A 25,703-nucleotide genomic window follows, 5' to 3' on the forward strand; every position below is an offset into this window, starting at 1 on the left:
TGGAGGTGACAACTCAGTAAGCACAGCTTGAAGTGAGTGCACCTTTAACATTTAAAAATGTAGCTGAATCTGATTGAAACATAGCTAAAAAGACATTTTAAAAAATATATATACATATTTACAAGACGAAGTACAGATACACAAGAGACTAAAGCTAGGGATGCAGGAGGGAAAACAGATAGGAAGAAGGAAAAAGAGAAAGAAAAGAAAAGAGAAGAAAGAAAAAAATACATTAAGGAGAGGTAAAGAGAACCTAAAACACACACTTGTAATACTAAAACAAACAAGGCAACATTGTACATACATGTACATGTATTTCATTTTAGTACAATCAAGAGAAATTTAGCAGCCCTCACTATAAACTACCTTATATGGATGAATACAACTTTTTCTTGAGTCTTATCTTAAAACAATTTTGAGATGGTGCATTTCTTATGTCTTTAGATAAATTGTTCCATTTCTTGGGGCCCATAAAACGAATATTATGTTGGTAAGACATGGTTCTGGGTCTGGGCAAATGCATTAATGACGAGGAGCGTGTATTATAATTATGCACATTCTGATTGATATCAAACAATTGAACAAAATGGTCAGGCATAAGTTTGTTAACACACTGATATACAAAAATACATTGCTGATAGGTGGTGATATTTTTCAAAGTAAGCAATTTTAGTTTTGAGTATAAGGGGCCTGCTTTAGATTTCGGGTTCGCTCCATGTATAACTCTTACTATTTTATTTTGCTTTGAAGTCAATTTCTTTAGACTGGACTGAAAAGTACTTCCCCACACCATGTTGCAATAAGACAAAATAGGGCAAAACAAGAGTGGAGTATAACATCCGTAATACATCAGTAGGTAACATGTAGCTTAGTCTGGATATAATACCAATGCTCTTTGATATTTTTTTCTCTGTTTCTTGTATATGAGGCTTCCATGTTAATTTGGAATCTAAAATAACACCAAGAAATTTAGTTTTCTCTACCCTGGGAATTTGAACATCATTCAATTCCACTTTAACAAAATCAGTGTCGTATGATTTGTTATGATTACTAAAAACAATAAAGTTACATTTGCGAGGGTTAACAGATAATCGATTTGCCTGAAACCATGTACAAAATTTTAAATTTTTTCGTTAATTTTTCGTGAATTTTTTTCGTTATTCCGAAGATTCCTTAATCCGAAAATAAAATTCGGAAAAATGAACCTTCGGAATAACGAGCTCAGGAAAACACTCTCTCAGTCGAGTAGTATGATTTACCAGTCTTTTACATCGCTACCGAGCAATGCCGAACAAGATCTGGTCCAAAGCGAATTTATGCTTCTAATGACCCTCATGACTATCATCCGCCGTCCCCCCCCCCCCCCCCCCCCACACATACACACACTGAACCAACACTGAACACACATACACACACAGACGCACACAAACTCACAACCAAAACTGGCCATGCGGTGCATGCAGCGCGGTACATGGTTTGATGTACAGGATGTAGCTAGCATACTACCCGCTACGTACATGTACCCCCCTGCATACAACAACGCCTAGTTATAGATGACTTATTTCTACAGTAGTTTCATTCTTCATGAGTTGAATTACTACACTGGGAGCTGTACTGGCTGTGAAGATTAATTTTCAACAGGTGAGCAAATGTTTGACACAAATTTCTAAACGCCGCAGTTAATCGTAAGTGTTCAGGATGGGCGATGGGTAACTGCGACAGCCGCCACACGCAGTGTGTGCGTGTGGCGGCTACGCCGTGCTCCCATAAAAGATCTTCATGTTGAACAAACGGGTGCCTTTGCGGCGCTATATTTCCTTAATTTTTCAACAGAAACTACTAGGAATACTTACATGGGTCGATGAAACCTAAATGACTATCATCGGCGACTGTTTGATGCATTTCATTGCTTGTGATGCACAAAATGATGTCTTATAAGCAGCTCACCGATGTTCACAGAATTCACAATCACTTGCACAAGCGCACAGAACTAACATAAGCGAAACTGCGGGGAAGCCGCCAGGACCGCGCCTCGCGGCGCGGTCTCCGGGGCTAGGCGATGGGATACTGCCTTACTTACTGGCGCTTAGTTATTTAATATTTGCAGCAAGGCTGAGCTGTGTCAGTCAGAGAGAGTCCTGGGAGAGCGAGAGCCAGAGTAGCGGCGCGGCCACACCGGGTAATTTTGCCAGTATACAATGTACAAATAATGAATGTTTATGAGTGCAATGGACAGAATATTTCATGAGATGGAAGATGCAATGGTCCATTCAAAGAGGCGCAGCTGAGCTGAGCGTGTTGAATGGATCAGTAATTTCATCTTTCACCGAATGAAATATTCTGTCCATGCCAGCATTGGTTGCACGAATGAGAAACATTTGTTATTTGTTAAATTGGCCCCAAGTTAGATCCTGGCTTGTCATTTGATGTTTTATTAATTTAGATTAGGCCAAGTAAAAAAAGAAACCAGTTTCTCGTCCTCGCGCGCATCGATTTTGGCCGCCGCATCAATTTTTTTACTATTTACTATTTTCAAAATGGCGCTGAAAATACCAAGAAATTCATAATTCTCGTCCCGGCCCGCTCCCCGCCCGCCTCGATTTTCAGTTGCCGCATCAATTTTTTTTGATATTTACTATTTTTTCGGCCGCCGAAAAAAAGATCGACAATACTGTCACCTACCAATCGTGATGTCATTTCTAATTACGCCTTGCGTCCTCTACTTAGCTGTAGTACAGCTGTAGCTTCTGTAGTGTGTATGTATAACGCGTAACGCATGCATTTCACACTACGAGCTCGGCAAGAAGGAATGACCCACAAAGCAGTCGAACTGTAGTTGGATGGGCGCGGGCGCGGGCGGCGCCGGCCTGGGCTAGCTGTGATGAACAGCGCACTCGGTACGTCGTGAACGCGATAGCGGCAACATTTTTTTGCGATCAATCGCTGATATTCCACGCATATTTCGCGCATTGTTCGTATTTTTCCCCGTTTCTCATATTTCAAGCGGATGAATTGTACTGTACAAATGCTTGTGAGGATTGTATCGAGTTTGTATACATTTTCATGTCATTGTGACTACAATTGTATGTGCATGTGTGTGCAGTGTCGGAAGGTACGGTGCCGGTGCAGTGGCCGTGCCGCACCGTATTGGCAAAGTGTGCGTGTCTGTATTTAACATATGCATGTAGCTGTCCAGGGTCGGTCACCGGTACCATCCCCAGGGGCCTGTTGCATAAAACTCCAACTGGATTTTTTTCCGGTTGAAATCACAAAATTCCGGTAGGAAGCTCCCAACCAGAGTTTTTATGCAACGGATTTTACGTACTTAGATTAACAACCTTAAAAAATTCAGGTTGGGCAAATCCCAACCTGAATTTTTTAAGGTTGCTAAAAAAGTTTTATGCAACGGGACTTGTCTGTCAGCTGTCTGCACGCACGCATGAACACATTCGAATGTGTAGAAGCCCGTACACTCTGCTCTGTAACGTTGCATCGCTGACGGCGATTTATTGTTCTATTTTGAAGAGAAAGTGAATGCGCTTTTCCAGCAAATGTAGAATTATCAAATGGGTGTATCTGCAAAATAAATAACTTTTCCACGGATTCTGGTTTGTCTCGTATTTCTGCGGGATACTTTTCTTTACGATGTAAATTCACGGACACGGCCGTGAGTCGTATCATCTGTAGTGTGGTATACAATCATTCATCATCCAAATGATGAGTGATTTTCAAATGTCTTTTTAGAACATGAAGAAACATCTTTAAACGTTTAATGCTATAATGCCATATCAGTATCATTTTGACATCCATCTGCAATTGTACAACAGTTTCCAGTTAAATGTGCTACAATTGTACTGTGAAGAAATGCAGATACATACCAGCTGTGTGGACACAAAAAGTCACAAACACCAATGATGAATAAAGCAGTGTTTTGAATATCATAGAATTTATTTCAGTCGTACATTCTTTGTTGAAAGACATGTTTTATACCTGTTTCTGAGTAGCACAATACATCAGAATTGCAAGTATAACACTGGTATCAGAAACAGTGGCGGATCCAGAGAGGGGCGCAACCGGCGCACGCCCCCCTTTAATTTTCGTTAAAAACAAAGAAAATAAAAAGAAAAAATATGAAATGAAACCCGGAAGTGGCACCAGGAGAAATATTAGTCAGGCCTCCTCTTCACAGAATTCCTGGATCCGCCCCTGAGAAATGCCATTACAACACTAATAATACCAGTATTAAGATGGTCATTTTCCCTTGACATCTGTAGTGGAAAGAAAAAGCAAATGTATTTCTGCATGCATGAAGTTTCATTTCAAGTATGGTACATAATCTATTTGTTTGAAAATGCACAGAGTGCAGGCAAGACATACTGTACACTTGGGACCTGGTCCCTCATAACACAGCTACCAGAGTGATATTTCATTTCATAAATTGGATGTAAGAAAATAGTAAAGCCCTCTCTCGTTACCTTTCTCAGAATTACCGGATGAGAAACACATATTACTTTCATTTTGACAATCCTCGAAATAATAGTAAGATATCAAATAGTAAGGACCTCCCTCATCGCCTTGCTCAAAAAACCCGGACGAGAAACTACTATCTTTTTTTACTTGGCCTTAAAGAAACAAGAGAGAATCTGACTAGGGCTAGACCTACATGTACTTTACTGAGATTGCGAGAGTGCTCACTGAGCGCTTTACGTTAGCACGCTGTCGCATACACACACTGCAAATGCAAGCGTTTTTTTTTAATGACACGCGTAGTGTGCAGCAAGCGTGCAGGTCTCTCAGCGAGCGTGCAATGGAGCAATTCGTATGGATCCAAAATTGCACGGTAAATGGAGCCACAGTTGCATGGATTATGATGTCATAGTGAAATGGGCCGAATGATCAAGCAAGGGCAAACAACCAATCAAATGAAAGTCTTCATCAGGCTTCAGGTGTTATGTAAGCCTTTTTTTATATTGAACTACTGACAGCTAGCTAACTGTGTGTTACAGTCTAGATAATCTTACTATTAAACAGTAGTAACACAGGTTAGAAGTCGGGGTGCTAATGACTTGATATAAACTTTTTAAATTTTTTGTGTAACATTTTGTGAGTGATGTATTATACATGTAATCAGTAATTAGCTGTAAGCATCACAAAGTGTAACGGTTTAACGCTTATTTTTTTCTAACGTTACTTATTCAATGCTAGATATCCTAAATCCCACTGAACCAAATTGCACCAAAATCACAAGATGCATAAATTTTGGTAAACCCTGTAGTGTTTGCAGCAGGGTGATGTGCCTACTTGAGTTGTATGGTAAGGGTACCACGTATCGGCAGGGCCCTGCGTATCATGATTGTTAACGCATAGAGTAAAATCCCCAATTTTCGGCCGGCCTCCTGAATCCAGACACTGACGTATCACTTACGGTATTACAAGCCAGCAAATTCTACTGTCACATTACATGCATATCACATCGTTTCACATAGCTACTGGCACACTCATTCATCACAGGAAAGTGCCCGAGTCACCTCCTAAAACCCATCTAAAATCCCAAATTTCACCGTCAAAAACGCAGAATCGGCGCAACTTATCCAAGGCGCAACTTATCCAAAGCGCACGCGAATTGTAGGTTTTCTAGGTCCCGGGGTTGCCGAAAAAAAATGCTAAAAATTGAAAAATTACGCTGTTCAGTTGCGAGATTTTTCGCTTATCACAAGCTCAGAGTGTGATGGTATCCTCAAAAACACAAAAGAAAAACAAGATTTCTGTACATGCCGATGCAGGTAATAAATGTTGTAGGGGCCGAATGCAAGTGCCAAGTCACCAAAATTTGAACACGAATGGGCACTGCAAGGTCCCCGATGCAAGCTTCCACCAACAAGGTAAGGCGCGCGCTCATTTTTCAGCGACCTTGTATGCGTATTGACATTGAGCGCACATATCGCGTGTCCGAATTGGAGAGGCTGTCCAAAAATTGGGGAATTGACAAGGTGATAATATTTGGGGATTTTGTGAAATTTTATGAATGATGTATGTAACAAAATCAATATTGGGAAAATGTAGTTTGATATATTTAAAGGACAAGTTCACCTTCATAAACATAAAGATTGAGAAAATGCAACAATATTAGTAGAACACATCAGCGAAAGTTTGAGGAAAATTGGACAATCAATGCAAAAGTTATGAATTTTTTAAATTTTTGTGTTGGAACCGCTGGATGAGGAGACTACTACAGCTTGTGAGTCATATGCGTACAACAGTATAAAGAAAATGTAAAAGAAAATTCAACATATTTTCACTTTTTTCGCATAATAAAAGAGCACTTGACTTGCCTCTTTCTAAAGGCAGGGGGAATAATATTACCCATAACATTTGTCGGTAACGAGTCAGGGGAATGTGTACTTTTTTCAAAAGATGGAATTTTGTGAAATTCTCTTTATATTTTCCTTATATTGTTGTACGCATGTGACATCTAAGTTATTCCTACACTGCAGTAGTCTTCTCATCCAGCGGGTACTGCACAAAAACTTCAAAAATTCATAACTTTTGAACGGATTGTCTGATTTTCCTCAAACTTTCAATAATGTGTTCTACTAATATTGCTACATTCTCTCAATCCTTATGTTTATGAAGGTGAACTTGTCCTTTAACATAGATTGTTATAGATGTAATTTTGTAGAGTATTTTTTGAGTTTAACAAATATTGCAGAAAAGGTTATGTGTCTGAAAATTAGGGGGTTTACTCTAGAAATCTAATGGTTAGAACGAAAGGGTACGCGTGTATGTGCCATGTGTAGACGTAAGCTATGAAAATAATGAAGAGACGAAAACAAACTCTTAAACAATCTAACAATGTTCATTAAACTAAACGTGGTTCAGTTACACATCCGCTTAGTAAATTACGAACATGATGCATGTATTGAGGGAGGGGGTGCTGAACTTGAGGTACCCTTTAAGTCGCGCAAAGAAAATGCATCGCACACACTAGTAAAATGGTGTTATTTCACTACGGAGATTCAGAATCAACAGGACGGTCACGAGATTTGAAACTGCAGTATTTACGGCATATCTGAGGCAAATAGGCAAATTTGTTTTATACTTTTGGAATAAACAAACTGTAGATCTGGTTAGGGTGGCGATAGGCGGTATACCCTCAATCATACCTAACGTTAGAGCTCAACTGTTTGTGCAGCAGGCAAAGGCCATTTCATTCATTGATGAAAAGGCCATCAAAGGGGTATATTAAAAATACTCTGCCTGATAAGCTTATTTCCAGTGATCTAGTGCCTACATCAAGTTGAATCGAATGGGTTGTCGCCATCAACTTTCAGGTCTTAACTTGAAACAAAACAAACTCACTCTCCGCGAGAGATCGCAGCATACACTACCTGCACATTGACGTTAGCCATTGTATTGTGCGAACAGGGATGATGGACTCAACGTGGGAGCAGTATGATAGAAATGAATTTTCAGTGATTTTGCTCGAATGGCAAGTTGACATTTTAGTTGATTATTGAAAAAGACATGGACACAAAAGTACATTGGCGCTGAAGTTTTTTTTTTTCATTTTCCTGTAGAAATCATTTGAAGTGGTTGCATATTATTCTTCAGCAATGTCATGTCTGTTTAACAAAGATAGGAGAATTTAAGGGTTTTTTTTTTTCATTTTTGGTTTAGTTTCTTATGATCACATTAGAAATAGTGTGTGACAGCTATGAGAATGGAATTCACGCATACATGCCAGTTTCCTCAACAAGCGGTTCACGTCAAGGAAGGCTCTGATATGGTTGCAAGAAAGGAGACTTGTTATGAATGAGAATGATAAACTTTGAAGTTTATTGCAAATTTGTTGTTAGAATCATTACATAATCAATTTCAAGGGGTAAAGTTACAAAAACACAAATGAGACAGAGACAATCAGAGTAAATGGTGTGAATGCATTTACTAGTAGTTTGTTTATTTGTTTGTTTTATTGAGTTTATTGCCAGAAACAAGATCAACCCTACATATGCAAGCTTGGAATGGTTATCAACCATTTAATGTTTGTGCAGTTAACGTTAGCATATTGACATAAGAAAATGACTTTTTTGGAGGACAAGAAGTGGAATAAAACTTCACTATGTTAAACACTCCTGTGTCCCAACTGACTGCAAAACACCAGTTTGTCACTGATTGTCTCTGTCTTGTTTGGTTTGTCCTGGCAGGTCTTTGGCACAGGGCCCAAGACTGTTTCATAGTTGCAAGAAGTCTTTAAGCCTGCACCACCATGGGTCTCCTAACAGACACGCGCACCCAGGCCTTTATGTCTCGTGTCATCCTGGCCGTCCACAAACCTCTAGAGGTGGTATTGTACATCGCTGGGGTCTTGGCACTACTGGCTCTGGCTTTCACCCCACTGAATGAGAAAACATACTTCTCAGAAAACGCCCTGTTGCCTGGTCTGGTGGATAGGAAGTACCAGAGTGAGCAGGATGTCCAGAATTACGCCAAGGAGTTGACGAGACTGGCGGCGGTAGATGGTGGACGTGCTAAGATGCCAGTGGAGTGGCTGAGGGAGCAGTTCACAGAGTTGGGGTTGGACGTCTTTGAGCAGAATTTTACAGTCAATCACCCCTTCATGGAGAAGGGTGACAGGAATGCACTGGTGGACTCCAACTCGGGAACAAATGTGTATGCCATCCTTCGCGCGCCGAGAATAGCCAGCACGGAAGCCATGGTCATCACAGTGCCATTTCGGAACAAGGAAAGCAGCAAAACTTTGGGCCGTAACAATTTTGGTATAGGGCTCGTGCTTTCTGTGGCCAAGTTCTTCAGTAGACAGATGTATTGGTCTAAGGACATCATCTTCGTAATTGTTGACAAGGAGGAGGTTGGGATGCAGGCGTGGTTGGATGGTTACCATGACAGACACTCAGAATACATCCAGTCTAGTCTGATGCTTGGTCGCAGTGGTGGCATCATAGCTACCATAAATCTGGAGCTGGGCTCAGAGCTCACAGACCACATTGATGTCAAGATTGAAGGCATCAACGGGCAGCTGCCCAACTTGGATCTCTTTAACCTCGCTGTCAGGCTCTGCAGAGTCGAAAGGGTGCCCGTCACCTTCCAGAACAGGTATAATGTGCCGGATCGCGTGGTTGTGAAACTGGAAGGGCTGCAGCATGCTGCTACAACAATGTTGTTGAACATGGCTAAGCAAGCAAGTGGCAACCCGAGTGGAATACACGGCCTCTTCATGCGGTACCACATCGAGGCCCTGACTCTGCAAGCCCATCCATCAACGCGACAGGGGTCCAGTGACACGGTAGCCGTTGGCCGTGTTATGGAAGGCATTGTCCGCAGCGTGAACAACCTACTGGAGAGGTTCCACCAGTCATTCTTTTTCTACATTCTCCCTGGTTGTGAGCGGTACATCTCCATCGGTATGTACATGATCCCCTTTGGCCTCCTGCTTGTGGTGCCCACACTTCATGCCATGGCATTGTGGCTACTAGCTCTGTCTTTTCCTACCACAAGTGATGACACTGGTGACCAGGACAAGGACAAAGATACCAAGAGCACATCAGGGGATATATCAGCCAAGCGTGCATGCCGTCCATTCGGCCAGGTGATGCCCCTCCTCATAGGAGCTCATGTCGTAGGAGCAGTTCTTTTTGTTAGCCCAGAGTACTTCGTTAGGGACCACATCAAAACATTTGGCCTCACCCCAAAGGATGCCATTACAGTTGGCTTTCTGGCCTTCTTCTTTGGAATCACCACCCTCCCCATCTTGGGCAGGAGGAACAACTTCCGCGGCAATGATGATGCCCCATCAGATTGGCAGCTGCTCAAATCCCTCACTCTCATCTGGTACACCATCGCCCTCTTAGGTGTATCCATGTTCAACTTCTCTCTGGCTTTCTTCATCGCCGTGCCAACCATTCCTGTTGCAGTTCTGGTGCGGCCTTCCAGCCGCAGAATCCTGACGGTATTTCAGGGGATCCTCCTCCTCATTATCTCCCCACCAGCCCTGCTATTTACTTTCCTCTGTCTGCATCATAGATTCCTGAACCCCAGGACTGCTCCTTTTGACATTCTTGCGTATGGCTGGCAAAAGACTGTGGACTCTTTCTTCGATGGAGTCGTCAATGCTTATTTGTTTGGTAACAAAATGTTTGCCTTAGTAGCACTTATTTGGATTCCTGTTTGGTTTCTTTTGTGGTTAGTGATTTTTAGAAAGCCCAATGCGAACCATTCATGATAACAGTGTACCTGAACTAAAAATGTGCTTGTAACATATTACAGTTTACAAAAGAATATGTCCCAAACAAAAGTTGGTGTCCATACACAGCAGTGGAAGCAAACACTTAATCATGCTTTATGAATTATCCCACTGGTAGACAAAACAGCATCTACAGTCTTGCACTGTTTTTTTATCACATCTACGGTGTAGGTGAAATGAAGTGATACAAATAATTCATGATACCTGTATGTCAAACAGAAAAACAGTGTTTCAGTAATGTACAAATTAAAAACAAACAAACAGACATTTTATTGGTACATACTGGCTTTGAAGCAAAGAATATGATAAAAAAAATATGATTTAAATAAATGCATTCAGAATACATCATGTTTTGCAATACATGTATTGGTAGGCAAGTTGTATTGTCTTGCCACATACATTGTAGAAGGGTGATGTTACTGTTTGTCCCATCTTCCCTGCTACTTACAACTTGTACATGCCTGCTCATTGAAGCCTTACAATTTCTTGCCAGATGGCATGGAATTTTGTTAGTTTGTGTGTTTGTTTGTATGTTTGTTTTTAGGGGTTAGAGAATGCCACAGAAGGACACTGCAATGGGGGATGTGTTCATTGTAAATGACTAAAAATGTTTCTGCTGTCTGGAGTATGGGACTGAAGAGTTGCAAATACCACTCAGTGTTTGATTAGAACAAAATACTGCTGGATAATTATGAGGTGAGTGTCTTGCAAGTGGATAGGCATGAATATTCTGGCAAAGGCTTGACAATAAGAGTCAGTTTTGACATTTGAACGCAAAGCAAATTTCAAGAAAAGGTGAAACCATTGCTGTAAATGTCTGATTGCATTAGCCTTTTCAGAGCAATTCTTAAACTTGGCTACTTTTCTGTCACAACTTTACTGCGGACAATCTAATCTGTGGTATGAGTTGGCCTTTCAAATCACGAAAATGTCTAACACGTCATCCGAGTCAATTTCATTTAGTTGAACATTGTGTTGCATGTTACTGTGTATCTTGCAAAGAACACTGTAATTGGACTGGCTTTTTAAAATGGACTCATGGTCAGAAGGATTATTCAGTATTTTTCAATAGCGTTGTGTGTTTAAGCCTACACGTATCATTCACATTTTCGTTATGGCCTGTCGTAATGATGAAATCGATCAGAACCTTAGTATGTAAAAACTTCATGAAGGAATCATTTGGACAAAACTTTGTATTTGAGGCATTGATTGTATTACACATATTTGACAATTGTCCCCTTCTCCTAAGGTTTTCTCTAAATTTTCTCTTACTTTACTTGTAATTAGTAACAATTAATTGAGTGGAGTTATGTTGGGGTTTTATTATTATCATTTCTTACTAATGAAATTTTGTGATGAAGGCAAGTTTCTATCTACTGATACTTTGCTACAAGTGCAGTGTACATAGTATACAAAATTCGAACACTCGCACAATGACATGTGATACATGTAGCTATGCATCATACTCTCCCCCGCCACAACCACCACGACCACTATCACACACACACACACACACACACACACACACACACACACACACACACACACACACACACACACACACACACAAGTACATTATTGTTGAGAATATTGAGCAAATATTTAATCAATAAAAGAATAAATCTGTGTTAATCATACAAGCATTTCCTTTTTAAAACTTTAAGGAGCAGTTTTGGTTGTACAAGTTATATTCAGTTTATGGTACTTTGATGTAAATTTGCAATACAACTTGTACCAGTTTGCATCTTTCTTGCAGTCTTGCAAAAGAGTCTAGTTTAGAACACAATATTGGCACAGTATTTGCGATAAATCAATAACTTTGAAACATACAGGTATACGTAGTCAGTGTCTTTTAATTACCATGTTGAAAATTAGTTTCATTGATAGCATATAATGTTAAAGGGCCCCAAAATGTGCAAATGTTACAGTGAGTGCATACCAGTATTCCATATTTAGTATCAGCATTGTGCGTACACGTGTACGTATGTTCACACAGGTTGTATGCCAAACTTCTTTTTGCTAATGTTCATGCGTAGGATAATGTGTGAAAATGTTTTGGTTTTAGCATTCCTAGGTTTTGTTGATCAAGAAAGTTTTTGTATAAAACATTGAATACACTGTAAATCTTTGTTGAATCATTGTTAGAAGGATTTCATAATTTGGTATGTACATTTATGATTTCTAAGGTATTAAAAGCTGCAGAGAAAATGAGAGCAAAATGTTTCCTTGATTTGTCTTTTATGGTTTGATAATTTTTTTTGCGAGATGTTATTTCTTTTTGCAGTGCTGCAATTCTTCTTTTGATATCCTTATGAATATCTACACTGCCATGATTACAGCGAATGACCGACATGTTTTGCTCCACAAGGAAGATCTCCATTAGGAAGAAGGGGAAAAAAAGAAATGATTTTCTATGTGTATTGCAGGAATAATTCTTTGCCATTTTAGGTACAGTGCACTCCAGTTATAACAAACACGGTTAACAAAATAAAAATTCAGGCCACAACTACATTAAAAGTTCTTTGCTTTTTATTGTTTATTTGTTCAGTTATGACAAAATTTCAATGTAGTGAAAGAAAACTGCCGGTCCCGAGGACTTTGTTATTATAACAGGAGTCCACTGTACTTGTACTGGTACAGCTTCCTCTCATGTTCACATTGATAGATCTGTTTCAAATGATTTTGTAAAAATGCTGTACAAATGCCATCTTTGTAGTCTTTTCACACAGCTTATTTCTTAGACCACAATGAATACTGAGCCAACCATGTACAGTTGTATTGAATATATTTATTGCTGATAGGAGAATTGATTAGAATAGAAGTAAATTTAAAGGGATGCATCACTCAGTGTTCAAGTTGATGTGATTAGGGGATTATTGTCAGACAAGCCAAAACAGAGCTCCAGTGAAATCAAATGATGTACAAGGGAACCTCATTCTTATGACCTTAAAACCATGACAACAACCTCGTTATACATATCGGGTTTCTCACTGTATTGGGGGTACAAAAACAAAGAAATGTACAGAATTGGGACCTACAAAATCGCTTTGTTATTTTATAGGGTTTTATTTTATCCGACCTCTTTATAACAAGGTTCCATTGTCAATTTAAGGTTATGGAATGGTGTGCAATGTTTTTTGCTAAAATGTCACCTCAGTCACAGTCGCTGATAAATTAGCCAGTTCGGGGTTAGCTCATGGGCACATGGGTACAAATGACCTTTCTTCTCCCAGTTCATTAGGCACTTCACTAGTTTCAAGCGACAGAAGGCCTAAGCTCACCTAACGTAACAATTTATGGAATTCATCAGTCATGTTCAAACAAAGGATGAACTTGTGTAGAACAGGTGACCAGAATGATCCTTCCATTGGCATTTTGGAAAGCATCCATTTCATTATTTTGCATTGAATGTATTCACAATCTCTTTCCATTGATATTGTCAGATACCACTTTTGCTGTCAGGTGGATGTGCTGGCAAGCACCACTTAAAAGGATTATACTTGAATAATCATTACATCACAGTTGCCTATCTCAGTGAATTTAAAAACCAACATGCTCTGCTGGTACGATTGACCTTTTTCTGCTCATGCTCAAAGTGGAACCCCGAACTGGCTTATTGTACAAGGTGATGATGTCACTTTTATTGGTTCCTGTAAAGATATGACATCATTCTTTTAGATAATGATTAAATGATTTATATCTCTCCTTAATATAAAGTCATCATTTGCTGAATTGTAATATCAGAGTGGTTGATAAAAAGAATTTCTGCTCCATGATATCATATGAAAAAGAGTAAATGTCATAAATATTGTGTGAGAGCAAAAGTTTGATCAGGGTACCTGTGTGACTTTGCCCAATCATGCACACTGACTTCAGTCATATATGAAGATACAGTACTATCACTTAATGGATGTGACAAATATTTACATACATGTGCATCATGATATTTTATGTTCAATAGGAAATTATTATTTCCCTGCGATGTTCCAGCTCAAATATAAGTCAGCAATGACTTCACATTGTTCTGTGTGCACACTTGATGATTTGAATAGGATGAATTCTGAATTTTGTGCTAATTTCATCGCCCCTCCTTTTCCATCAGGTGTGACGCATGAAAGAGTGCAGAAGCGGGAGTAGAATCTCACATTGATGATTCGCCAAACACTGAGGGGACTGATCAAGTCTGCCGTGTCGTCTTTCAAAATGGCGGATGTCGTCCCTTCTGCGTCGGCAGCTGCGGCTGTCCCACAGCAGGGCTCAAGCGGGGAGTCGGCTGGGAAAGCAGAGGGGGGAGAAAACAAGAGACCAGCCAGTGGGACAGAGCAGGGGGACTCCAAGAAACTCAGAACGGAGGTGAAGTGATTATTGGTTATTTTTTTAAAAAATGAAAAAAAAAATCATTTAATATCCCTCTTTTTTTCTACAATCAAGCATCGTGGGCATGTGTAGATTCTGTTCATTTCTGTGGTGTGTATGAAGGCGGTAAATGTACATGTATGTGAGATATTTCGTTGTCATTTGTATAGAATGTCTTTGTTGGTATCAAATGAATCATTTAAAGGGTGTGTACAGTTCTGGTTGAGATGAGGATTTAGTCTTTAACGTTTTGCAAGATATTCAGAAACCACTCTATGAGATGTCAAAGAGCATGCAATTCTAAGGGGTATCAAAAGTATATTTGATGAAAATCGGTTTTGAAATGGCTGAGATATCCAAAAACAAGGTGAAACAAAGAGATCCTAATAAAAGGCGTGGCCTGTCGCCTTTTATTATTATCACTTTTTTGGATATCTCGGCCATTTGAAAACCAATTTTCATCAAATATACGTTGAATCCTTCTTAAAATTACATGCTCTTTCATATTTCATAAGAGGTTTCTCATTATCTCACTTAGGAATGTTCAAAACATGAATCCCCACCTCAACCAGTACTGTACAGTCCCTTTAATTCATTAAATGAGAATGTATGTCAAATTATGCTTTACAGTACTATACCCACCATTTGTGCCAAGGTACCTGTTGAAAGACATTTGTAAGATTTTGCGTTACTGGTACTGGAATTGTAGCATACTTATAAGTATATGCATTGGCTATCTGTGTACAAAACATGATGAAGGTTCTAATATCAATGATCACTTTGACAGAACACAAATAATAGCCCTCTTAAAAATACTTTTAATAACGATTGCAAAATGTCATTAGTCATTCATGATATTGTGACAGTACAGAAACAGAAAGCTGGTATAAGGAACCTGTGGAATGAAGTTTTTGACGAAGAAAAAGTGGAATGCCCTTGAAGGAAGAGCATATTCTGAATTTGGTGTTCATTCAATAATGTCTACCATAAGCCCTAAATCTTACAGTACATTGTGTGATGAAATATTCATGTTAGCCTTACATCCTTGTACCTGAAAACTTTTGAAGAGCTTTGAGTTAACAACTCATACCACTCTTTATGTTTCTGCCCCTTTCTCTCTCTCTTCAGAGTGATGTAGGAAGTACAACAACCAATGGAAGTAGGGATGAGAGACCTGCCAAGGTTATGAAGAGGAAGGTTGCTATGTTACTGTCTTATGCCGGTGCCAACTATGTCGGCATGCAGAAGTAAGTACAGGGGGGCGTTTCATCAACGAGTTCGTCGGAGATTTTCACCGACAAATTTGCTATCAGCCAATCAGACGCAAGGATTTCAGTAGCTTTTAACAGCTGTCAGTGTAAATCACTTACAAAAAGTTTCATGAAACGGTGCCCAGGTAGTATGCTTGCCAGGAAGACATGAAATATGCTAAGATGGATTGATTCAAATTGATAAAAATTGAATGATTGATGAATTCCTTCATTGTGTTTGCTTAATCATATATTCATTTATCTATTCACTTTATCTTATTCATTTGTATACAGTCAACCTTGCTTTTAAGTCGACCTTACATTTAAGTCAAATAATCGCCTAAGTCGAAGGTCTTTTCATATTCTCTTCTAGCTTCACTCTATTGATTTTAATCCCTCATAAGTCAAATTTTCCTCTAAGTCAAAGCTATTTCTTCAGTCCTAATAGATTCGACTTAGGCAAGGTTGACTGTATTCAAGTTTCTCAGAATGTTGTACACAGTCAAACCAGCCTTAGCGGCCACCTGTCTGTAGTGGCCACCTGCCCTATGGGGCCACTGAAAAATCCTCCGAGAGAAATGCCACATTAAAGACCCTGTGTATAGTGGCCACCTGTCTAATGCGGCCAGAGGCCACCAATTTTGTTTCCTGCTGTAGATTTTAACCTGTGTATAGTGGCCACAGATCCATGCAGAGCTGCTGGAGACTCGATAATTCAGCACTTTTTTCTGCTTTGCAACCTTGTCAGTGATTCATGGCGAACATCAAAATAAAAAATCCCAATGTGGCTAATTTAGTCTGCATTTGTAAACGACTCTCAGCAAATAGCACCTCTTTCTTTTATACAACCATTGTTTTCTCTTCTTCTCCCAGAAATCCTGGAGTGTCCACCATCGAGGAAGACCTGGTCAAGGCATTGGTCAAGTCTGGTGCCATTCCACCGGATCACGGTCAAAACATGGGCAAGATGAACTTCCAGCGGTGTGCCCGGACGGACAAGGGCGTGTCGGCAGCCGGTCAGGTTGTCTCCCTCAAGCTCCTCCTGCTAGACAATCTTGTGGAGAAAATCAACAAACACTTACCAGAAGCTATTAAAGTCATGGGTAGGGATGATCATTCATGTTTTTTTCTGTCTTGCCTTTCCTTGTCTTGTCATGTCTTATTTTATTACATTTTCTCCCCTTTTTTTTTCTTGCTCTCCCACTGGGATATTTCTCATTCTGTATCAGATGTAAAATATTTATCCAAACAAATAGGCATCTTAACATATGTATTAACCAATAAGGTGCTTTGGACACAAACAATAAGCTGTCATGTCTCAGAATGTCATAACACTACATTACAATAAAACAAGTGTCTCTTTATATCAAACACCTTTTCCCCCATTTACTGTATACACCAAATATTTTGTGAGGTTTTTATTTTCGCGAATTTCGCGAGTCGGGTGCTACTCGTGAAATTAAAGACACGCCAAAATAATGACTCTGATCCCGATATGAATGTGACCCACACGTATACGTTTCTCCGTTCAGTACAGCACTCCACGATCGCGAATTTAACCACTCGCGAAATCGTCGGTAAGTCCCAGTTCGCGAAAATTTAGACTCGCTAAATATATGGCGTATACAGTACTAGATCCTAAGTACATTTCTCTATGGTATGTGAGATCATCTTGATAAGTCAAGCTCAAATCTTACATGAGCAATAGTTTCTCATCTTTGATCTAGAATGAATGTGAAGAAATGAATTTGTCCTCTTTTGTGTTCCCCCCTGATAGGAGTGAAGCGGACGACGGGGGGATTCAACAGCAAAAATAACTGCGAGTACAGAACCTACATGTACTTACTGCCCACATTTGCCTTCACACCCCTGGAGGACATCTCTATGGAGAAATACCGAGTCACAGGTGAATTCCCTCTTCACAAAGTATTTTGACGGCTCTGTCATTCAATAAATATTCTTGACCAAATATCAAGTGATAATACAACGCTGCTCACTGGCACAGGTCCGATGGTCCGGGACCAGTAAAAATCACTGTCGGACCAGTAGACGTTTTCAGGAATGGACCAGTAAAACATGGAAAAACTGGGCACCTACTGGTCTGTCAGACAGGTTGTACAGTAGAAAAAAAGATGGGTTAGTGTGGAGCCCTGGATAATAACAATACTTTTCAAAGCACTTTAACCCAGTGTCAATTTTATCTTAACCTGTTGAGGACGGACTAATTTAGCTGTAACACGCATTTCCCATAGACACCTGCCCGAGTATTCTCGGGACTCGTCTTCAACGTGTTCATTGTCTTATTTGTTGATTGTTTTTAGAAATAATCTGTGTTTTGATAGGTGAAATCGTGGGCCTTCAGCAGCTCACGTTTAGTGAAAGTTAATTATTAAGAATCTGAATCTCAGTTCCATGCAGTGACGAAGATGTCACTTGTTACTGGTATAAATACAGTGTTACTGTTTTTTTCCCCTTCCAGATGAGAAGATGACAGAAGTGAATACACAATTACAGAAGTACATTGGCACCCACAACTTTCACAACTTCACCTCTGGAAAGTGAGTGGATATTGATTCTCTCTCTATCTCTTGCATTCAAACTTTGGCATGGGTCAGCCGCCATAAAGTGCACAGTACATTTCAGTGTTGACACACCCTTTAATCAGCTTTTCACAGGATCTGTAAAGGAGATTAGAACGTGATGCATTGCCCAAGCTTTTCAGACCCAATTAACATCCTGTAATTTGAAAGAGGGTATTGTTAAGTGAATTCAGAGTTGATACTGTCCAAAAGCAGGTATCAAGTGTGTAGACTAGCAATAAAATTTGCATTGAAGTTCAAAATGCAATCCTTTTGCTTTCAGTGTACACATGATATAAAACTGGGCTTGCTCAGCATCAGCAAACAAGGCAGTTTTTGTGACAGATTATAGAATTAAATGTAGCAACAAAAAAAAGCTGCTGAAAACTGCTTATCCAATAGTGGCGAGCTAATGGAGTAAAATGGAGTCAAAAGGGGCCTGAGCTTTTGATCCTAGCAGAATCTTTGTCAGAGGCAAAATGACAAACAGGCAGGGAAAGCAATCACATATAAGGACTACAGACAACAAGAACAGTCGGGGAAGGGCTAGGGACACAGGACAAAGAAAACAAAAGGGAAAGGTTGGAAGTCAAGGGCAAAGAGCCCAACAGGTTAAGTATTCATCCTTATCCTTCACAGGTTGCCCCCTTGATCCTTGGGATCATCACTGACCCTCCTCTACCTCTTGTCTGTCCACCCTCCTGCTTTAATCCCCCTTTCTTTTTTACTTGTTGGGCTCTTTGCCCATGATTTCCAACCCTTCACTTTTGTTTTCTTTGTTCTGTGTCCCTAGCCCTCTCCTGACTGTTCTTGTTGTGTGTAGTCCTTATATGTGATTGCTTTCCCTGCCTGTTTGTCATTTTGCCACTGACGAAGATTCTGCTAGGATCGAAAACTTGGCCCCTTTTGACTCCAGATTATAGAATTATCAAGAGTTTGACTGACCCATAGCCAGACCCTTGTATGTTTCTGCTGTTAAAGAGGATGGAGTAAAACAGAAGTTAATTAAATCTTCAACTCTCAACTAGCTTACAAACTGTGCTGAACCCCATCTTTTTCTTTTATTATTGTTATGGAATACTGTAACTTGTCTTGCAAATGGGACTGAAATGCAAAACCAAAACAATTCAGTTGTCATGTCCACAAATTATTGACTTTTTTTACTGGGGACATTCATGTGGAAAGTGTTTCTCCTTGTATGAGCAAGCATTTGACTGAACAGGAATAATTAATCATATTACATTTATTGGGTAGATTTCAGTCCAGGCCATCATACCACATCGCCCTTTAACACTTCTTTTCTGTTGATACTTTATACACATATTTGTGATTCTAACACTGAATTCAATACAGGTATTATAGTTCATTCATGTTTTAGCACAGAGAATCTGTGATATTTATTTTCCTTCTGGGGAAAGATTATTATAATGCCCGTATTCTTCCCCACATCTCCAGGCTGTTTAACGATCCCAGTGCCAATAGGTACATGAAAGAGTTCTACTGCGAGAAAGGCTTTGTCGATGACGGAATCGAGTTCGCCATCATCAAGGTCAAGGGTCAAAGCTTCATGCTCCATCAGATCCGCAAAATGATTGGTGAGTCTCGGGATGCAAAGGCACTGCTTTCAAACAAGATAACTTTCCATCTGAGATGCATCCTCCTTTAATCAAGTTATTGAAACCAATTGCATAAAGATCATGTTTGGAAAGTGTATGTTGCTGTAATTGCATGGCATACAAGCCCATCATTCTTATCATGAAGATATTATACATATATATGTTTGTTTGTTTTTTCTAGCAAAGAGACTTTGTGAAATTTATTTTCAGAGAAAGATTATCATAATGCTGTTTCCCCCCCCCCCCACATCTCCAGTAAAGACCATTATTACTAATTGCTCATATACAAGATTATACAGACAGACAAATAGTTTGATAAATAGATAGATCATAGATAGATTGACAGATAGACAGACAGATGGATAGACATGCAGACTGACAGATACATTGTAGATAATAGATTGATAGCGAGACAGACAGACAGATGGATAGATATATCTAAATTGATACAGATGTGTACCTAAACACACATTGTTGTTTCATTCTTGTGGTCTCAGGTCTTGTGGTAGCTGTAGTAAGGGGCCTGGCTCCCCCCTCCATCATTGAGAGGGCATTTGGTGAGGAGAAACTGGACATTCCTCGTGCACCTGGTTTAGGACTGGTCCTTGAGTCGGTAAGTAATGTTCCCTCAGGGCCAGCTGTCCATAATGAAGAAGTTTTTTGAATTCACGGTGCCCTCGTATAGTCTGGCCATAAATGCCAAAAACCAATAGCAATTGTTCATCATAAAAGAAAAACCAAGGTGAATGACAGCTTTTAAAATTATTGTATCTGTTCTGTTACTACATGCATCCACCTGTCTCTCTCATTATCTCACTTTGTACTTTTGGTTGTGCATGTACGCAAGTAAAAAAAGAGTATTGTGCATTTTTCTCAGATATAACTGCACAAAACGTGTACAATGAAATGAACCCTTCTTTGTGTTGAAACTTTGAGTTTGTTTTTATCTATCTGTGTGGGTATACTTTAAAGTAGACTGTAATTTTATGGTTTCATTTCTTCTTCCCAGTACTCAATCTCTCAATCTCTGCAGAGAGAAGCAAAGTATTTCAAATTCTTTCAGTACATGAACAACTTTACACCCACACCTCACAACTGCCCTGTAACAAGGTGCATGATATTATAGTCATGAATCATATTTGCCTGTTATAGGCAATGCACAGTGTGTTTCTGAGTATTTGTGTTTGAGGAATTTCAAATCATCAGAAATCAAGAAAGAAATCTTGATTTCCCTTTCTGCATCACTTTTCAGATATATTGATGAATCTTTTCAGAACATGGAATTATAATTATCATGTTATAAATGCTACTTTTTAGGTAGAGAAAGAGAGAGAGAGAAGTTACTAAGACCTGTGTCACTAACATTTTTCTCTGACATCTTAACTGTCTTCCAAAGGTCCACTATGACTGCTACAACAAACGCTGGGGCAATGACGGTCTCCATGAACCTTTGACCTTTGATGAATGCAGAGTAAGTCCCAAAATGTTGAGACAAATATGTCAAATGTAAGCATGTATCCAATATAACACACACACACAAATGCTATTACATAATATTTATTATGTACTTGTGTGTCTTCTGTTGCAATTTACTATATTGCGTTGAATACTGCTATTTTGTTGATGTCTGCTTTAGGCTGCGTTCACATAGAAGTATACGGTATTCACTATTCGCTATTCGCTATGCGCCGTCAAGTCGACCCAGTACACCATCACCCGCACCATCAACTCCCTACTTCTTCCTCCTACACAATCATCCCAGCAATAACAATTTCTAAACTGCACCAGAATGTCAGTCTACATTCCTATTTTTGCTAAAGGGCAAATCCAGACCAAAATTTTCATCATTTCATAAACGAAAGATGGTATACGCTGCTCGAAAATCGAACAAGCGTGATTCCCAGTATGCTATACTATTCGCAGCTATTTGGTATTTTCGAATAGTGCCCTCTTATGTGAACCGGTGTTAGGAAATCCTATCGTTTGATTCAAGCTATTCGGGAGCCCTCGAAAACGAGCCCCGAGTACCCGAATAGTATACTTCTATGTGAACGCAGCCTTATGCAACAAGAATAGGTGCTTAGATGTAATGCCTTTATGATGTATGGGATCCAAAGGGAGAGTAATGTTAGTTTTGGAGTGAATTCCTAACAAAATTTATGTTTGTCATGTCACATTCATGAAATGTTTACAAATTTTGTATCCTTTTTACGCGCTCAAAGCAGAGTGATATGCAACCGATCTGGCATCTTTTTAAGATAGAGGTCCTGCCTTTCAAGGCCATACAGCTAAGTGGCTTCTACATATAACATGACTCCTTAAGAGTCCTAATGAGCAAGAATTGAAAGTATTTGTAGCAGACTGGCATTATAAAGAATTATCCGTTGTCATGCAGCCCAGATGTGATGATATCTACTACATAAAGAGTGGGACGAGTCTGCTGAATGCCACAAACTGCCAAAACATATTCATTTAACTCTGACTCCATATATAGAGACAACTGATGTTAAAGGGGCATTCCAGATGATTTTCATAATTTCACATCATGTAGTACATATATCAACAGCTCCATGTATAGATTTGTGGAATTTATTGTAGTGGTTCTTGAGCAGAGAAACTATATTTTGAAAAACCTTAAATTACACTGAACAAGGATGAGGACATAGTAGGCTCACAAATTTTAGAAATGTAGCAGTTTAATTCCATTACAATACCACTTGCTTGCAAGTTCACCTGTGTATAATCTGTGCATGCCTTCTTCTTTTGTGCTGCTTCCATGAGCCCCAACTCATGCATTTTATGGTGACCCTGCCATGTCATCATCCTCGTTCATTGCAATTTCTTATAAATTTCAAAAGTATTCTTATTCTTCATCCCAATTATCATAAATTCTGAAACTCTGTCCTCAGTATAACTAATTCATACTTGTTCAAATGTAAAAATCTGAAAATAATCTGGAGGTCTTTGTTCAACTGTATGTGTCATTTCTTTTTAGCTGACCAAAATTACGTGGATATTCTTTTCTTCTTCTTTTTTTTCACTGCAGAATGCCATTGAAGAATTCAAGCACAAGCATATATATCCCAACATCATTGTGAGGGAGAAGTACAACAAATCGTATCCTGTGATATGCTGTGTATTTTGTGGTATTTTGTTCTGACAAATTTTGCGAGCTTGCCAACATTCATGAAATAAAGACTTAAAAAAAAAAAAAATATTGCCTGTGGTATGAGAATTGCTATGTATGTTATCTCCAAGGTGGTAAAGTACATAGATTTTCTTTTCAAAGGGATAATACTTAATCCTCATTCTGTCCCTGTGGTGCCCGATCTCAAATCCAACCACTCACAAAATTGTCTTATAAGTTCAATTTGCAAGATACTGTGCTCATGAAATATAAGGTGATCGCGGTACTCCTAAACAGTAATGTTATTATACACATTCCAACAGTGGGTAGCTTTTCTGTTTTCCAAAGACAATTTTTGGCTGTTCCGATGTTTAGTTTGCCTACAGTTTAGTAGAAGTTATGGGTACAAGTAGTTTGGAACTGTGGCCAACATGGGGCTCTCATTTTACCATCTTGTTTGCTTACATCCTCCATAATGATACATTCCTGGAATACCTTCACTCAAAAAAATAACAACAACAACAACAACAACAACAACAACAACAACAACAACAACAACAACAACAACAAAAGCCATGACAAAGGAAAAAAAGAGAAAACTTCCTTTACTGTGTGAAATCTCTCAGTATGTTCCAGTGGCTAAGCACCCTTCCTCTCCACAGCTATGATGTAGTGGGCACACACAGTGCTCTCCGCCAGGCCCACATGGAGATGAAGAAAGCAAGAGAAGCAGTGAGTAGCTTGACATAATCTCAAACTATCAAATAGTAGAACCTCATTGAAAAGAGGCTTGATATAACAAAATTATTTCATAGCGATGTGATTTTGCAGATCCCAGCTCTTTTTATTTCTTTGTTTTTCGTACCACGGTACCCTGATATATTGAGAAACCTTATATAACAGGATAATTGTAATGGTATTAAGGTTCTTGTAATAACAATGTTCCCCTGCATGTATACCGTTCTGTCTTATATACATTGTGCAATTCATGTACATCAAAATCTTTTTTTCTCTTAAGGACCATCAATTTCTGCGGGTATTTCATTTTTATTTTGAATCCCACTGAATATTATTAGTTAATTGATCAGGTAACCACAGCGCCAAGACATCCATTGTGTTTGTCTTCATAGCTAGGGGTACTTAAAGCTTTGAATAATTTGTAAACCAGCATTATGATGTTGTTATATCAGCCAGAACAAAGTGGTGTGATTTTATATACTGCAGTTGCTGGAATTTTAAAAATAGCTTAGCGTATTGTTTTTTAAAAGTGACAGTCGTAATGGGTTTGAACTTATCATAATTTGTGATAGGCGGAATCGGCAGTGTCCTCATCGAGTGGTGAAACTCCGCAAACCAACCCCAGCACAGACAACAAGCAGGCTCTCCTGACTAGTCGGACAGTTGCAGGTCTAGAATTGCCCACCGTCACCCCACAAACAGCAGATGGTGGCAGCACCAGTGACACTGGAACGTGCCAAAATGTGGAAAAGACTCCTGCAAGCACGATTAATTCCTCCTCAAGCACCACTGTTCTGTCACCCAGTGTGCCCGCTGAGGCAGGGGCAGTTGAACAGGAAGTTCAAAGCAGTGATACCGCAGCAGATTCCTCTAGTGAGAGGAGGGGGAGTCAGTCACTGGAAGGAGATGGTACGGACGGGGATAAAGAGAGTTCGACAGCCAGTAACAGTCAAGCTACACCCAGCTGAAGATGAGACATGATGCCCCCATCTCCTTTTCTCATCCTGAATGTCTCATTAATGATCGTCATTGGACTCTAATGTTTGTCTATATTTTCAAATGATGACGTCATCTTATTGTTTTCATTTACAGCCAAACATATCTTTTTAGTGACCATCTTTCTACAGCAGTTGCCTGCTCCGTGCAGCCGCATCAAACTCTTCACGGTGAAAAATGATTTTGTGGTAGACCATCGCTCCTTTGTGTTTAAGGTTTTTCACTCACCAAGCCAAATGGCTCCAATCTTCACATCTTGTGGCTGGTTTTGACCAACCTTGGCAATCATCTCAGGGGAAGGGAAATCATCATATGTACAAATGTGGTGCCCCGAGGAGGGTGGGGGTCGGGGGTCCTGGGGTCCCATGATTTCAAGATTTTTGAAGTACAAATAGCTTGCCTCAGATGGGGCTCTTGTTTGACTAGCAGCGATCTAATTTGTATCCTGTGTGCAATGTTTCTGTGTATCACAGCCACAGTCTGCAGGATGCGGTCCATCAGTCAGTATACTGACCAGGTTACCGTTCTTTCTACCAGAGTTGCCACATCTGGCATTCTGCCCTCGCTCAAGACAAACCAAAATTGTTAACAGACAATAAGTTCTTTATAATCTTGTAAGTGATGCAGTCTGCAGTTAAAGGACAAGTTCACCTTCATATACATGTGGATTGAGTGCATGCAGCAATATTAGTAGAACACATCAGTGAGAGTTTGAGGAAAATTGGACAACCCGTTCAAAAGTTATGAATTTTTAAAGTTTCTGCTCAGTCATTGCTGGAT

The 25,703-nt window shown here is 39.5% G+C and overlaps 2 protein-coding genes across 2 annotated transcripts; both read left to right on the forward strand.

Moving 5' to 3' along the window:
- Positions 1-1,512: 1,512 nt before the first annotated feature.
- LOC139708739 (pseudouridylate synthase 1 homolog) lies at positions 1,513-25,461 on the forward strand. Its single transcript, XM_071620671.1, has 12 exons — positions 1,513-1,641; positions 14,364-14,614; positions 15,746-15,864; positions 16,741-16,970; positions 17,645-17,773; positions 18,347-18,425; positions 19,902-20,041; positions 20,560-20,675; positions 21,459-21,533; positions 23,109-23,179; positions 23,816-23,921; positions 24,500-25,461. Exons 2-12 carry the CDS (start codon positions 14,411-14,413, stop codon positions 24,893-24,895), a joined length of 1,665 nt encoding a protein of 554 aa, XP_071476772.1. The 5' UTR covers positions 1,513-1,641; positions 14,364-14,410; the 3' UTR covers positions 24,896-25,461.
- Positions 8,267-14,398, forward strand: LOC139708715 (glycosylphosphatidylinositol anchor attachment 1 protein-like). Its single transcript, XM_071620649.1, has 2 exons — positions 8,267-10,142; positions 14,364-14,398. Exons 1-2 carry the CDS (start codon positions 8,267-8,269, stop codon positions 14,396-14,398), a joined length of 1,911 nt encoding a protein of 636 aa, XP_071476750.1.
- Positions 25,462-25,703: the final 242 nt, after the last annotated feature.

The sequence above is a fragment of the Diadema antillarum genome, unplaced genomic scaffold (assembly GCF_040938485.1).
Source record: "Diadema antillarum isolate AM-2024a unplaced genomic scaffold, OU_Dant_1.0 seq00001370_RagTag, whole genome shotgun sequence".
In the NCBI taxonomy this organism is placed as follows: Eukaryota; Metazoa; Echinodermata; class Echinoidea; order Diadematoida; family Diadematidae; genus Diadema; species Diadema antillarum.